General features: G+C 37.0%; 1 protein-coding gene across 1 annotated transcript in view; it reads right to left on the bottom strand.

Moving 5' to 3' along the window:
- Positions 1–264: 264 nt before the first annotated feature.
- Positions 265–15,991, bottom strand: part of st3gal3a (ST3 beta-galactoside alpha-2,3-sialyltransferase 3a) — a 94,312-nt gene continuing 78,585 nt past the window's right edge. The window contains exons 10-11 of the mRNA XM_007887057.2: positions 12,691–12,837; positions 265–2,530 (exon numbers count right to left, since the gene is read on the bottom strand). Of these exons, the coding sequence (XP_007885248.1) occupies positions 2,441–2,530; positions 12,691–12,837 (237 nt within the window). The 3' untranslated portion in view covers positions 265–2,440. The remainder of the gene's footprint in view (positions 2,531–12,690; positions 12,838–15,991) is intronic.

Raw genomic sequence — 15,991 nt, 5'->3', positions numbered from 1 at the left:
CAATTATGTTAGTGCTCATCAATTTGCTATATCATGGTTGTTTTATACATAAAATCTGAATGCATAAAAATAAATATTGAATACATGTCAATGCTATCTTACTCAAGAGTCAGAGCTTCCAGTTGCCTTTTCCTCTTTCCAGGTTCAATATAGCTAATAGCTTAATCAAATTAAAGATATCCCATCATCATTTTACCTGACTTTAGTCCTTGCTGACATTCAGTGGCAGGTGGGGGGGGGGGGGGGGGGGTGGAGGGAAAGCTTTTAGGATGTTGCTGATATCATATGTAATTTCCTACACTTAGGGTGAAAGTCAGAACTTCATTCACGGAAAGCCTTACCGGGTATCCTTTAATGATGCTAAAATAAAGCAGTCATAGTGTAACAAATCCCACTAGACAGCTTTTTGTATGTGTTTACAGTGAAGTGTTTGTGTAGGTGGTGGTGGTTGTGGGGGTGGGGGAAGATATGTAACAACTTGCTTTATTTAGCAACTCAAAAATGGTTTAAAAAAAATAAAAATAATTTTAAAAAAATATATAGTGAAGCTGAGACTGAATAATAACAAATGCTACTAAGTATACTGACTAGAAAAACAGGCTAAAATCCCAAAGACTCTAGTTTTTAGTCTGTGGTTAGACCATTATCAGTTTGGCCAGATAAAAACATCAACAATAATCTCAAAGGAAGGAATAAATAAAATTGATGTTTGGGATTGGTTTAGTGTTTAATAATTAGGGAGCAAAGAGTAAGGCAGAGCCAGGGAGAGAGACAGAGAGAGAAGGAAAAACAAAGAAAAAAAGACATTTTAGAAAAAAGCATTTTTTTGAAAGGTGGATTAAACATTCTGGTTGAATCCCAGGGTGGTAAAGCTCCCAAAGTAGGAGCCACACACAAGGAGTGTTATTACTATGTGTCTAGGGCACTATCAGCATCCCCACAATGCTTTTCCTCCACAGTCATAGTGTAACAATCTGCTAAAGGGGAGAGAACAGATAAATGTGGGCTTTGCTTAACTGTGAATTAACGAGTGTGTGGTGTGCTGGAAGCAAGAGTGAATGCTGGTGGAAGCAATAAACAAATGTTAGGAATTGACGCTGGACGAGTAATTTTCCAAACAGGTGAGCATGCTTCCAAGAAATCCCCAGTGTGCGAGTATCAGTTACATTTAAACCTGGGTAGGCAAGCCAGCAGACTGGAAACATGAACCCTCTAATGTGTTTAACAGGATAGTTCTAAAACATTTTGTCACATTAGCATCAGAACAAACAATGACTCCTTTTTCATATACGCCCAGAGTCGTCCATTCCGTACCAACAAGGTTTACTCAGCCAATGATCAATAAGAAAAAACACTTATTTAGTATTAAAATGAGAATTTAAAAAACATTATCAGCTGGCAGAAATGTAAGTTGACTGTTCCAATAACATATTGTCAGTATTTGCTGAATGATGGATAAGATAACACCACCTTGTGCCGTTCATTTGTCAGTCTTGCAAAGAATGAATAGTTCCAACCACTGGAGAAACTTGGTCTCCATACTCCTGAAAGATTGGGTTTAGAGTAAGAAACACTGATTCGGATCAATCATACTGCTGCACAAGACAAGCATGTGGAACAGTTATCTATACAACTTGTCCTTCGTTCTGCCATGACCTTTTTTATATAACATTAAAAAAAATAAAAACTTTACAAGCAAGAATCCAGATCGGGAAGCTGTGCATTTGAAAGAAGCGTTATTATGAGTTCCAGTTACTTAAGTCGTTTGAAATAGTCTATTTTTCATGATCATTTCACGCACACGTAATGGCCGCACCAGCCAGGCCCCAGAGATAGCAAAACATTCTCAGCTATTAGAAGATCTTCTTTCTGTGCTTTAGATCAAAAGAGGGTGACCATCTTTAACCGCTTCACAGCTTCAGTTCTACACAGACCGTTTTCTAGAGAAAGTTTAAAAAGATCCTCTACCCCCAAAATAAATAGCAGCACTAATGGAGAAGTCTGGGACGGAACCACCGGTCTCATGGTTTTTGGGGCAGAAGAAAGAAAATTATTAAATTAAAAATGAAACACAACGTAGAAGTGTTTGTACACACAGCTTATGTGAGTCTTTACATTCAAGCTATAAAAGAGAAATACCTCAACATTCCTGTTGGACTTCTTTCTCCAGGAGGTAATTATGGCACATCTTTCAGTGTCTTTTCTTTTCTCTCATTGCACACTAAAGTGGAGCAGTGAACTATATCTGCACAACTTTCCCCCTTCTATCTAGTGTTAACGCAAGATGACAGATGAATGTTCTGTTGAGAGCTGTGCAGACTCCCCTGCAGTTTGGTACAGGTGTATCCTGACTCCCCGTTGGGACATTAAGAGTCCACAGGCCGCTGTTGTTCTGTTGTGTTGTTTTCCCCCAAAACCTTTTGGTCTGGAAAAAGGCGTCTCAAATCCCAGCTGTCAAATCTGTAATCACTTGCCCTTTCACCAACTTCTTCAGGAATTCCTTCTCCTTTGCAATATTATGAGTCCAAGACTGAAAATAAATTTTAAAAACATCAATAGTTAATGTTTCCAGTGTAAGATAAATGTTCTGATGGGTTTATTACTGCTTACAATCAAATTCTGATATACATGTACCTAATTTGCCAGGAAATGTTCTGTTTGGACCATAATTACACTGGGATCAGAGATTTCCAGAAGCTCCAGATAAAAAAAGTTTCAAATCTTTGTCCTGAAGCCCATTTAAACCTTTGTTCAGTGATTCAATCAAAGCAAAAATATTTCTCTTCTTACTTAAAAGTGAACAGACATCTATAATGTACTGATGCCTCCAGGTAATTTTAGCGATGGTCGACTGTATTAACCTCCTAAGCACTGGAAAAACAGAATAGTTGGGAAATATTTAATGCTGGAATCAAAATTTGTAATTTTTGAATCAAGAATTCTAAATAATGGAAAGGAATTTTAGATTTTGGAAAGGTGTTCCTTACTATTCACCAACAAACAGTAATTACATCTTAACATTATATCCTGTCAAGTGCTTTAAGATGCCTTCCCTAAGTAAAAGGTGTTATATCAACTAAGGATTGTTATGTATTATTATATTCAAGTTCAAATGGATATGTGCTTAGGAAGATGAAAAAGCAAAATCTCAGATAGATGTTATTGGTTTAATAAATCAGATATTCCACTAAATTGATGAGAATTGTTCTCAGCCCTTTACTATAAACTGTAATTCAGGGCAAAATACTAGATCTAAATTAATCGACCCATTGTCACCTTGGTAATTAAGAGTTCTGTTGTCTGTCAAAACTGATGTCATCACTGAGCAGAATTCTCCTAAAAAACAATTTATGATATTTATACTTAGAAATGCCGGCCGATGACGCACAAATTTTTAGGAGTCAAACCAAGCATTGACGCTGATGGAATAAATTGGATGACAGTCGTATTGTTTTTCTTTCTTTTTTTCTCCACAAAATGGGATCGGAGCCAGAAGATACTTAAATAATACAACAAAGCTAATCTGCTGGATTTAATCAGTGGAATGCAGAAATACCACTGTCGGATAACAGTCACCAATTTACTTGACATGGTAATTACACGGTAACACAGGTCACTAATCTGCGCCCAGTGCCTGGGACAGTGATGGAACGTGAGAGGTGGCTGTAAAAGCTGCAAATATGATGTGAAGCATCTTAACAGGTGGAATCTGTGCCTTGAATGGGAAAGCACACACTTAATCATTCACTAGTCTTAACCTTGAACACTAATTTTTTCAAGGTCCTTTTCACCTTAATCAGGGTAAAATGAAGTAACAAACTGATTATTTTCTCATCATGTTTAGGCTAGAACACAGATCCTTCAGATCTGAGCTGTGGATTCAAATGTTAGAATAATGTCTTCTCATTCTTGGAACAAAGGTTTGAATCCATCTCAAATGGATAAAGGTTTATTCTGACCAATGAGGACTGGGTGGTACGTGTTTTCAAACATTGTCTGGAATTTGGATTTCACACAACCCTTTCAAACTGGGGATGTGTTATAATTGGTACAGGGCAACCCCCGTTTATAACACGGTAATAATTTTGTTATGGATTCACTGATTAATTTATTTTATTGCAGATTTCAACAGAAGTCAATTCAAATTCATTTTTAAAAGAACACTGACAATTGAGAGTTCACTGATAGTCAGAACATCCTTATAGGATTCCTAATCCTAATGGTGAAAAATGCCACCTTTGTCTCACCCATTCCAATAACAAGACAGCAAAGTTCTGCAACTTACAGTCTCGTAGCTGTTGCCAACAATAAGCTCCCCCTCTGCTGCTTTGGAAATCTATCTCCAGTGGTGGAATTTGATGAATTTTGGCACCAACTACATTTTTTATGCTGCTGAACAGTCAGGTGAGGTGGACAACACTTGTGATTCGCAGCCTTACCACGGAAATACAAACTTTATGCAAAAACTCCAGACATGGGGAACTCATTCATTTACTATTTTAGGTTAGTTTCAGCGATCACATTTTCTTTTTAAGATACTATTTTGGGAGAACAGTGGATTACAAACTGGTGTTTTATTTACTGTCATTCCTCACTTATAACCATACTGCAATTGCACTATCCCATGCCCCAAGATTAAGGAGCAGTAAAGTTTTCCCAAATATCAAAGAACATATTCTCTAAATGTGCTTGGGTGATAGAAGATTCAGTTTTCAGAGGGGAAAAAAAAGTATTTTCTTACAGGATTCCTAAGATACATTCAGCAAACATTATTATCAGAAAGGAAGTGTAGAGAATTAAATTAGCAGTGGAAGCAGTGCAACTTAACTTCACAGAGCTCCATTTCACTAAGCATGGTAAGGGTGAAAGGGCACATCAGGTAAAACGTAAATTCACTGTCATCTGGTGATGTAAAGCACGCCTGTCTCAGTGTCAGTTTCTTTTCTTGTAAAATAAAGCACGGTAATTCACTCACATCCGTTCAGGTAATAAACTGGCACATGACAAAGTACAAGAGAAAAAAGGACACTTCAGCAGCCTATAACTGAAAGATTTGGTGCCCAAAATAATTAATTTTTCTTCTGTCATATCATATGCATTCATTTTTTAAACTACAGATAAGAAACCTATTGCTAATGTAACGTTTTCTCCTGTCTATCCCTATTTTACATGTTGCATATTTTATCAGCTAATGTTTTCGAGGCATGTTTTATAATGGTTGGACCAAGTTCAGCTCCAAACCAACGATGAATGTTACAAATTAAATCTTTGAATTCACTCTCTGGTAGAACACACAATTATACTTATGTGTGAGCATATGCTTGAACATTGATTATTTTTCTTTCTGCTCCACAATTGATGTGTGATGTTCATACGAGGGATTAACTGTGACATTATTACTGTATATTTTATTGAGATATATTTGCAATAGATTACCAAGAAAAACTCTCCTCCACACTTATTATTACAGGTTGATGTTGTTCAAGAGGAAGGTCAGTCAAGCTTGAAAACAAGCCTTTATCCCTTTTGTGAGCAACATATCCATGAGTAGGGTCTTTATTGAAGAGTGAGATACAGAGGAATTAGGCTGAGAGATCATGAAATGAAATGCTTGACTCCTTGAGTGAGGTATGTTCATCTGTTATTGAAACAAAACCACAGAATGAAACATTTTATATTACAGTCACGGTGTTGCATTGCAACAGCCACTGTTTTAGCTGTCAAAGCTGCCAGTCATTCAGTGGTACAGGAATGCTATTGCAAGAGGAAAAAAGGTTTCATTTTTGGGGACGTGTGGTTTGTTTTTCTTCTCCAATGCCCTGGCTGATCTTTCTCTCCTTGATCTAAGACAATGGGGCCAAATGTAGTGGCTGAGACCTGAACTGAACTTCTCTGTATGGTCAGCTGCTCGTTCAATAAACTTGTTGAGCCTTTTGGGAATTCCTCATGTTTAAGTCTTTGTTTTACGGCGAATTATGTTGTCTCTGAAGGAGGACAAATTACGTGTAACTCTTTCAAGACACTAAACCTATTTATTAAATTAACTAACAAGATGTTTTTAAAAACATAAAAGGAAATGTCATCACCGGGTGTAAACCTATCCTTAAATGGAACGAATTGGTTAATTCACAACCAGCAAAGATGCCTGTGAATTATGGTTTGCTTCACAAGTGGAGCCATTTCACATCTCAATGTTGACCATAATGTATTCTACTTATAATAATTAGAACTTCCAAGAGTAGTATAGATTGGATAAGATTTTTTTTGGAGTATTTGTTTGGTACCCAACAAAAATCAGAATTGGGGAAAATAATTTTACTTTGTGCTGATATTTCTCCCGAAGTGATACAACTCCTGTTGATTCCTCTTCCTTTGAGACAGTGTGAAAAGGTAAGAGGTGTAAGGAGAAGCAATACAGAGTGGACACTCAGTACAGTCAGTATAAAGTGCTTCACACAGCCATTGATGGTTTTATTTCACGTTCGCCCACAAATATATATTATCGATTCACTTTATAATATATTCTGTGAAGCACTTTGAGACGTCTCGAAAACGTGATAAGGCGCTATATCAAATGCAAGGATTATTATCATTATTATATTTGTACTGCTACCACAGACTGAAGTTTTGGATATTATAAACTAAAGCAGGAAACATTACCAAATTCCCCTGATCAGTGGCAAAAATACTGTAGTGGAAAATCTTTACCATTGCTTAGTCAATAATAAAAAGCAACTTGCTCAACATGACATGAGCCTTGGTTAAATCTAAAAATATAAGTAATGAGTGTGACTTTTTGCCATTGTAACTAGATAGCCAAAAAAAACACGGTGCATAAGGCCAGCTCAACAGACAGAAACACAGATGTGCTTTGTAAAGTATCAAAGATTTGCATCTTGGTCCAATTCATATACGAGAATACTGATACCCCACGATTTTTAATTCTTATTACATTTCTCCTCTCATGTGTATTTCACAAGCCACAGATGTCACAGAGGTGAGAGATTTCATTCATCATTCTAGTCATATGATACCAGGGCAAAAGCCAAAACTCAGATTACCAGATGCTGGGGTACAATTAGTTCCCATTTCTGATATAGTTTCAATATTTAGAATAATAAAGGAAAACTAGATAGGGAATTTAATCAAAGCGAAATTAATAGCTTTTTCACATAATAATATAAGCAGATGTCCAAACTTAACTTTCAAACGATGGCTATGGGCTCAAAACTAAATTAAGTTGACAAACATTCTTGTAACTGTCCGAATTTCAATGGGCAATATCAATATTTATTTTGAGCTGTGTACTGATAGCCTGCCAAAAACAGTGTCTAAAAATGGCCCTTATTAAAATAAGCATTTTATAATAGTAATTAATTTTTAATGTATTCTCTCATGTTTTTAGGTCTCACCATTTCTTGTCTAAAAAATTAAACAAGCATCAGGTTTCTTGGTCTGTAAAAGGGCCTTGGCGTTCACAACTGGAAAGACACACAGAGGGACCACTAACCCTTTCCTTCATGATATGTGAAAATATTGAGAATTTGGGTAGAGAACTGTATATTCAGAAAACAAGGCCTATCATTTATCGGCACAGTGCAATGGAACACCATTAACTTACTTTTTAATATGGCTCTAAATTCTTTTGGTAGGTGGTATTGGCTGCAGCAAATAACACTTTATGGGGCAAGATAATAAAATGTTAGCAAGCCATATATAAGGCAACTCTGTCTCCTGGAGAGTTCATGATTTAGTTGCAATAGTTGCAATTTAATTGCAATAGAAATATGGTTTGGAGACATTGGTGGTCATAATCGCAGCTGAAGTCGTCACTTTTCAACTCCTAACAAACTGGCACAGATTTAAACAAATGCCCAGCAGGCCACGACTCTGAACACTTTACATCGTTTCAGGTTCAGAAACACCAAAAAGAGCCTCAGAAGAACTATTGTGCAGTGCCTGTCAAACAGAGAAGACCTGCTCAGCTCCACCTTCAATGGGTTCATCTCTCAACAAATACCAGTCTTCCAAGTACGGACCTGAAATCTTCTGAGCTCCCGAAGGACCTCAGGGATTAAATACAAGTCAAAGACTTAATTTTCCAATGAATCATCTTTCCCAATCTACCTTAAAGCAATGTCATGAATAATCCTCACAAAAAAAAGCCATTCCTTTGGACAAAGGCTGTTTTTTTCTTGAGAGAAAGAGAGGATAAAGAGTTAACAGAATAGACGTTTCCAGATAATGTCAATAACCAATTCAAAAAGGATATTTATTTAAACTGAAAAACTTTCAATATTTAGGAAGCTATGATTAACGCCTTTCGTATCAACTGCAATCTACTTTTCAGGAGTGATACATACACACTGTGACTTGAGTCAAACTATATTTCCTTTCTGTGACACTGTTATTAGTGACAGAGTAGATGGGATGACTATGACTTTAAGTATAACGATTACAGGAAGTCTCTGAACAAGGCACATCAAAGCTTAAATCCAGTCTAAGCATTTGCTAAGCACCTGTTTGTCTAATTGGGTTTTAAATGGTGCCTTATATTAGGTTATTTTGTGTTTAATGTTACTGTGTTTGATTTACAGTTACATTAAATACAATCTGTTCAAAGAAAGCACACCATATATATCCAAAACCTTTTCAGTGACCCTAGTGCCTCTGCTTAGGGTCTTTTGTACTTTTCTTACCGACTATTAGAGGTTTTAAATAACAACATAGTCACTGACAAGCAACACAAGTGATATATATGGAAGAATTTTAAAGCACTAGACACTATTGTTAATGTCTACTGAATAAACCTCAATAGCCGATAGCCATGCTGTAAATTTGTTGTATTTTTATTAAAAATATATAGCTAATATTTCAAAAGTTTCCCTCATTGCAAGTTTTTCACAAGGACCAGCTCTGCAATGGAAGAGGAAAACTACATCAGGACAAGGGAGTCTGCTGTCTATATAGGAGTGAACAAGGATGTATGTGAATGTCAGTTCACAAACAATTCTATGTCAACTAGTAAACAATAAAGAACAGTACTGCATATCAGTATAATCAATACTGACCTAAAGGAAGAAATCAGTTGATTTTTATATATATATATAAAGATATACATGCAATATATATTACAGTGTATACATGCACACTTAAAGTGCAGTTTAAAGGATAACACAGCAGTACAATATGAATAACTAGCGTGAATTTGAAGGGCAAGATCGCAGCAGATGGAGATGGCTAGTACTTTCCCACAGGAAGGTAAAAATAAACGAATAGGAAGGTCCTGAGCAGATGACAGATACTTCCTCTCAGGAAGCCTTAAAAAGTATTTAGTAGTCAAGGCAACATTCTGCCCTTGCGAGTAATTTCTAGAAGCTGAATCAAGAGCAGGAATGGCAACATCCCATAAACAGATCAATTGCCTGTCATCTTGGTAAGGAATGGTTCATGTCACAGGGGAGAAACTAAAATATGTAAAAAGAGTGTAGGTAAGGGTCATTTTGGTTAAATTATAGTTATAGGATATGTCCCTAGTCTCTTATTTAATAAATTCGATCACTGACTTTCAAGCAGTGATTAATGATGGGGTTAAATACAATATTCAATGTTTCACCCCCACTCTGCTGAAGGTGCTAACTTTATTTTTGAAGCCACCATTTCAGAAATAATGGTAGTGCAGGCCGAAAGTTGTATTTCAATATAGTTGCTCAACTTTGCTACTGCTCTTTTGCTAGCAGCGCAATGAAATTGACATCAACCCTACACTTAATCAACAACTTCACACAGTTTGGCACATGCGTAAAAGTACCTGTGACGGTGTGACTACATAACGAGACAGAGACAATTTGAAATACGTACAGTACCAGGGAATTTATTCTCTTTTTATTACTTGTTATGCAACAAGGAATAAGTCAAACTTCTTCTACATTACATGTCCATATCAAATATTTCCAGATCAGGTTTAATGTAAAGCATAGCTCCAATATAAAGTTGCCTCACAATGTACCTCCACTTCATCCATAGAAGCAAACAAAAGTACGTTATGCCCCAATATCAGGATCAAGAACTCCTAGGTCAGAAATAGCATGGTCCATAATTAATAAATTATCGCTATTTCTATTACAGAGTACATCCATCACTAAAGCTAGTGGCAACAACAAAACTTTGCAGGTCAGATATGACAAAGGTGAAATTCTCTTATACTGCACTGAAAATATATCTAAACTGGATAATCTTAAGATAAACATTTCCTACTACAGAAATGTGACTATCACTTCTCAAAACCTTTCTGAGTAGGGATGAATTACAAAGTGATCATCAAATCTGATTATGGTTAATTGAGGTCTATTTGGTACACTGTACTTTGCTCAGTTTGGACATTGTTCTCTTGTAAATCTAATTTGAAGACAGTAAAATGAATGGCAGACACTGAAAACTTCACAAAATGCAGCCATAGGGGTCCAGGGGACCACAATTCGACCAAGTCCTATTTTGTAAGACCATTTTGTCTTAAAATTTATGATAAGAATTGTGAAACATTGTTAAAATTCTTAGCTGGTTTTCCACAATTATTAAAAACAGAAAAAAAGACAACTTATTAGTCAGATGTAGGCTCCTGATCAGTTTATTCATGGGGAACAGAAGTTGTATGGAAGGGAAGTGTAAATCAATTACCCAAAGGATAAGTGGTTGAAAAAAAGTTAATAATGAGTTAATATTTTTCATATATAGAAATATTCATCTCTATATTTCCCGATAATGACAAGCATGTAAATGGACCTCACTGCCAGAGCCTCATTCAACACAGCAAAGTGGAAGATAAGTTTTTACTTGACCTTAACAATTGGATTCCGTGTCCAAGCTTGATCCCATGGGATTGACTAGTTATCGCACCTCATTAATATTAATGACGGGGAAACCGTATCCCTTTTGCCTCGGGGAGCATCTTGCTAACTCACGGGAAAACAATTACAGATGTGTTAATAATTGATTTCAGCTGGCAGGTGGCTTTTGTGCCATCAAATTAAAAAACAACTAGTACACGTGTTGGCTAGAAAGGGTTTGATGTATCAGGTAACATCATGTGGTGCAGAACCAGGTAACTTGGACTCATTCCAGCTGCCAGTGCGGTGCATGTGTGAACATTAAGTTAAAGGTTTACTATAAACAGAGAATTCCCTGTCAACCTGGATTGATTCCAATTTCATGGATTAAGAAGATCCTTATCAGCTGATGGGATTTCATCGTATTTGGTTTTAGGATCATAGATGGTCCTGGGATTGGAACGACGGATGTGCCATTCAGGGTGAATAGCCTGTTTATGAGTTAACTCTTTCACAACTGCACAAGGGCTCCACAAGGGCTATCCCCAGACTCTGGTTAACAGCAGATCCACTTTCTTTGAACTTTGCTCTGGGCAAGAGCAATTTGGAACAGATAAAATAACTCAAGTTACATATTATCCTGTAGTATAACGGGGGCATAAGTTAGAAGCAGAAGCTCAAAAGTTGAATTTATATCCATTGAAGAAAAGATAATTGAGTGACAAGGTAATCCTCAACTTTAAAATACTGAAAGTCATAGATAATGTAGAGGAAATCAGCCTAATTATCTAATTCTGTGATTGCCAGGCTAGAGGCCATGGATAGCAAACTGTCAAGCCTCAAGTGAGACTAGAGATCAGAAGAATTTAATTTTCATCCTCAGAGTAGTTATATGGAATAAACTTCCATCAAAAATGTCAATAATACATCCATTAACTCACTTAAAAAGCTGGGTAAATATTTGGTGAAGAACAAGATTATAGGTTATACATGTAAGTGCAGCTACAGAAAAACAAATCCTCTATGAAACACTAAAGTTCCCATTCTGCTGGGACCATAGACATGTCATCTGTGAAATCTAACCAGTCAGGGTTGAATAATGTAGGTTGTAACGTTAGATTGATATCATAATTTTTCACTCAATTGCCTCTGGAGGTCAGGGAGGAATTTCATTGTCTGAATTATAGTTCAGGCACTCCACTGAACTAGCTCTGTAGTGGAGCAATACAAACATGTAGCCTGGAGTGATTCTGCCAACTGACTATTAAAAAAAGCACAACTCTTTGTGTGTATTATGCACTGCTAAACCAACATAGTTTCTGCTCATTTTTAATGTTAGTTGTAATAACACCAGAGGCTGTTCATTAATATTTAAAACTGAAGTTTAAAAGTTTATTTTGCACCTGCCTGCAATTACACTACATCTAGCACAAAACCTAGATCATGCAAGTTGTCTTTCATTGCATTTCCATATCGACACTGGGCTGTGACCAACGGCTTGTATTGTTTCAATGTGAATATTGTATAACAAGCCAATTGGAAAACAAAGCCCAGGTTGCCATCTACAGGTCTTAATATTAAAAAAATCCTTATTTTAATGGACAGGGGTAAGTAAAGTAACATCTGATATCCAGACCAATTCCACAACGGACTAAAATATTGCTTTCAGGCAAAAATGGTACTAATACTATTAATTTTGATACTGATTATATCAGAACTCATGTAGCTTCTATAAATCTACTTAATCCATATAAGAGAAAAAAAAATATTTCCTTAATACTAGTTTTTTTTAACCCTTTCTGGCATTATTTCTAGTTAAAAGCAATTTAGAGAGCCCCAGCTTTGTGAGGCTGAGACACCTTACCTCTTTAATGGCTGACATCTTAATGGTCTCATAGTAATGAAGAGGGGCATTCGGAGTGTTCATATCATAGCCAAAGCCAGCCACTGCTACTTCATCGCAGTTGTGTAGTGCCATTGTTATTGCCACTGTTCCAAGTGTTGGGATGTTCTGCAAACATAAGGTGATTAAAAATTAATATCAAGTCTAATGGCAACACCTCAGAAAACAAATGTTCGGGAGAGATTAATTCAATCACATTAACAATAATTATAGGATGTGCAGGATGTGCAACTTCTTGGATGGGAAAAAAGTAGGATGGAATTACTTATTGGGATATTATTCCTCCATTACCCCAGAGATATGAAATCCAACGTTGGATATACTATATGTACTCAGATAAAAACTTTGAATACCTTGAAGAAGTAGGACACAGTTTGTGCATTTGATTTTCTGACACTCTATTAAACTTGAGTTTTTTTGAAAGCAACTGAGCAACAATACATCTTATAGAGTATTTGCATTTGGGGAGCCACATGTGTGTGAATTAGATGAGTTGGATCATAAAAAAACAGAGCATCCAAAACTTTTTTTGAGGAAACAACTGAGTCCAACAAACATTGTCGGTTGTGTTGAGAGCAAAGGAGAAATAGGTCTGGAAGCACACAGCTCATCAGAGCCTGGCTACTGCTAGTGGATATTATGCTTGGCACAGAAAAAGAGTAATCAAGCTACAACTAACAGAACACCAAGGAATGAGGAGGCTGTCACAGAGCTTTACCAGCTACTCCAGGAAGATTTGCAGGTTCAGTTAACAATTTGTACATCCCTGCCCTCGATTTCTCTGCAATCAGCTCCTTCAGGCCCACAGGAGACATCGCTGGAGTCAGACGATCATTGTGTCACACTGGATCAAAGAGGTAACCCATGAGCTATATCTCAGTACATATAGTATACCCGAACTGGAACCAGCAGTTACAGAGGCAGCAGTACTTCTACAATCCAACAGGCTGCCCAAAGGTGCAGGAATAACAGATCACTTACACAGACATCTATATACCTGAAACTCAGATAACCAGCACAGATGTCCATCACCTTAAGCACAATATTCACACCTCCTCCACCAAAATCCCCAAAATAGGCAGAACTTACAAATAATAAAACCTTTTCTTTTTGCAACTCCTAACTGTAAAAGTAATAAATAACAGTTACACAGAGTTTGTTAGATGGAATCCTCTCCACAGCATCTGATCTGAGTTACACATTGAAAGTGGTGTCTACAACTTGCAATAAAATGTCCAGTTGTGCTTTAAGCTATATGGTAGGGATGATGCCATAATTAAACATTTATTTACTACCAGCACCACTATTTGAAATATTGCAGAGAATTCTCCCAGTGCTAATTGCGTTTATGGTATTTTGGAATTAGGCATTCTGATACTGGATTGCCCTATTACAAAACAACACTCACTCAGTGTCTAATGAATGGTCACCATTTCAGAATGTAACAGCAATAAAATAATTAATGTTCACACAGCTGGAGATGCTTCATTCTGTGTATCGCTGAAGGAGGATAGGGAAGAAGATGAGAGGTAGGGGGAGGGCAGGAAGGAATAATTGAAAGCTCCATATGTTAAAGTGAGAATCAAACTCACTCGTGGAAAATTAGAAATCTGTCACCTGATCTTAAATATATCTTCAACATACATCTATTCAGTTTTAAAGGAGTTCAACGTCAGACTGTCAGTGATAACTGAACAGTAGTACCTGCACTTACGATGAAACATTGTTTGATTTCTCATAATAACTTCATTCTATTGAAGGCTTATCAGTTGCTTCCACACAGTGACACATTAATCCACACTGATGTGTCTGACTGCACACTGATAGCACACACACTGAGCTGCTCTCATCCGATTCTCCAGGCCTGGAAGAATTTCCAGGGCAGTCAAGCCTCGAGATGCAATCAAAGCCAGAGTTACCATAGGAACAAGATTGGAAATGAGTGGCTTGGCAATGCTTCTTTAAACTGAAAAACTAAATCAGCTCCAGTCAATACACTATTGACAGCTAACCTTCAAATGTAACAAAAGAGACGCACGTAAGGTCTGTGACGGAATTAGAGATTTGACAGGTTTGGAATGTGTCAATGAACAGGATGCCCTGAAGCTTCAGTCTAGGAGTCATTCATCCTCTTGCAGTTTAGAGAGTAAGCAGGCACGCTAAGACACCTCACCTCATCTACTTCCTGCTCCAATGCTGATCCGAGGGCTACATGACCACGACTCAAGGTGAACAATCTCCCCTCAGGCAAAAGTCACAAATGTAATCATCTCTGTTAACTAGTCTGATGCATTGATAACCTGGGAAACAGCTGTAATTTCTTTGAGGTCACCAGGCTGCTATTTTGATATTATAAAAGAACTCTGCTTTCAGGATGCGTTTCCATAAAGATATGGCTTCATTATCTTTCTGTTTTTTTTCCAAAACAAATACGTTTTTCTGTTTCCTCTTACCCACACAATTACTTGCTGAAATGGATGGGCCGTTGATCTCGTATAGGCCTAAGAGAATGCCTTTTTTGCTTGGTTTAATCTTTCATCCTAAGGACAGCACTTTCAATATTACAGTCCACACCCCATCCCTCCCCCAATTCTGCACTAGAGTGTCAGCCTAGACCATGAGTTCAAGTCCTCAATGAAAAGGTGAGGGTACTTCCAACTGAGCCACAATCACTCCCAAATAATATTACATAGGGACATTTTACAACGTGCAACTCAAATCTCTATCACCAAAGTGTATCTGCAAGATCATGCGCAAGACCAATTGCAAGATAGATGTCAATGCATTGGGCCCAGAACTAAAATGAAAGCTACTTGAAAATGTATTGTTTCCCCAAAGAGGTCTAGTTAGTGATTTCTAGCTGAATAGCAGATGCAAGTATTATGATCATACTCCCAAAAATAACTGCTTCCTTTTAATGAAAGGAGTTCATAAAGACTGACCACTATATGTAAATTTCTGATCTCAGTAACCATTTTTATTCTGTCTAATTTAACAGAAGATCATAAGAGAAGTTTACTTGAAGAATGCCCTTTGGTCAATTTGATCTCATACTTCCAGAATAAATCTCATTGGAGCACAAGGTGTTTCTTTTAATGTGTCCTAATCTCAACTTCCTTTCCTGGTAACCTGTTTCACTTGTTCATTGAAATACTTTCTGGTATCTCTCCTGACTATGATGCTATGGAGAACACTGAAGCAGAGTTGCGAGAACCTAGGCAAGTTTTGTATTAAATGATCACAATCAGGAATTGGGACATTT

The sequence above is a fragment of the Callorhinchus milii genome, unplaced genomic scaffold (assembly GCF_018977255.1).
Source record: "Callorhinchus milii isolate IMCB2004 unplaced genomic scaffold, IMCB_Cmil_1.0 Scaffold5, whole genome shotgun sequence".
Lineage (NCBI taxonomy): Eukaryota > Metazoa > Chordata > Chondrichthyes > Chimaeriformes > Callorhinchidae > Callorhinchus > Callorhinchus milii.
This window is presented reverse-complemented; position numbering and strand designations above follow the sequence as displayed.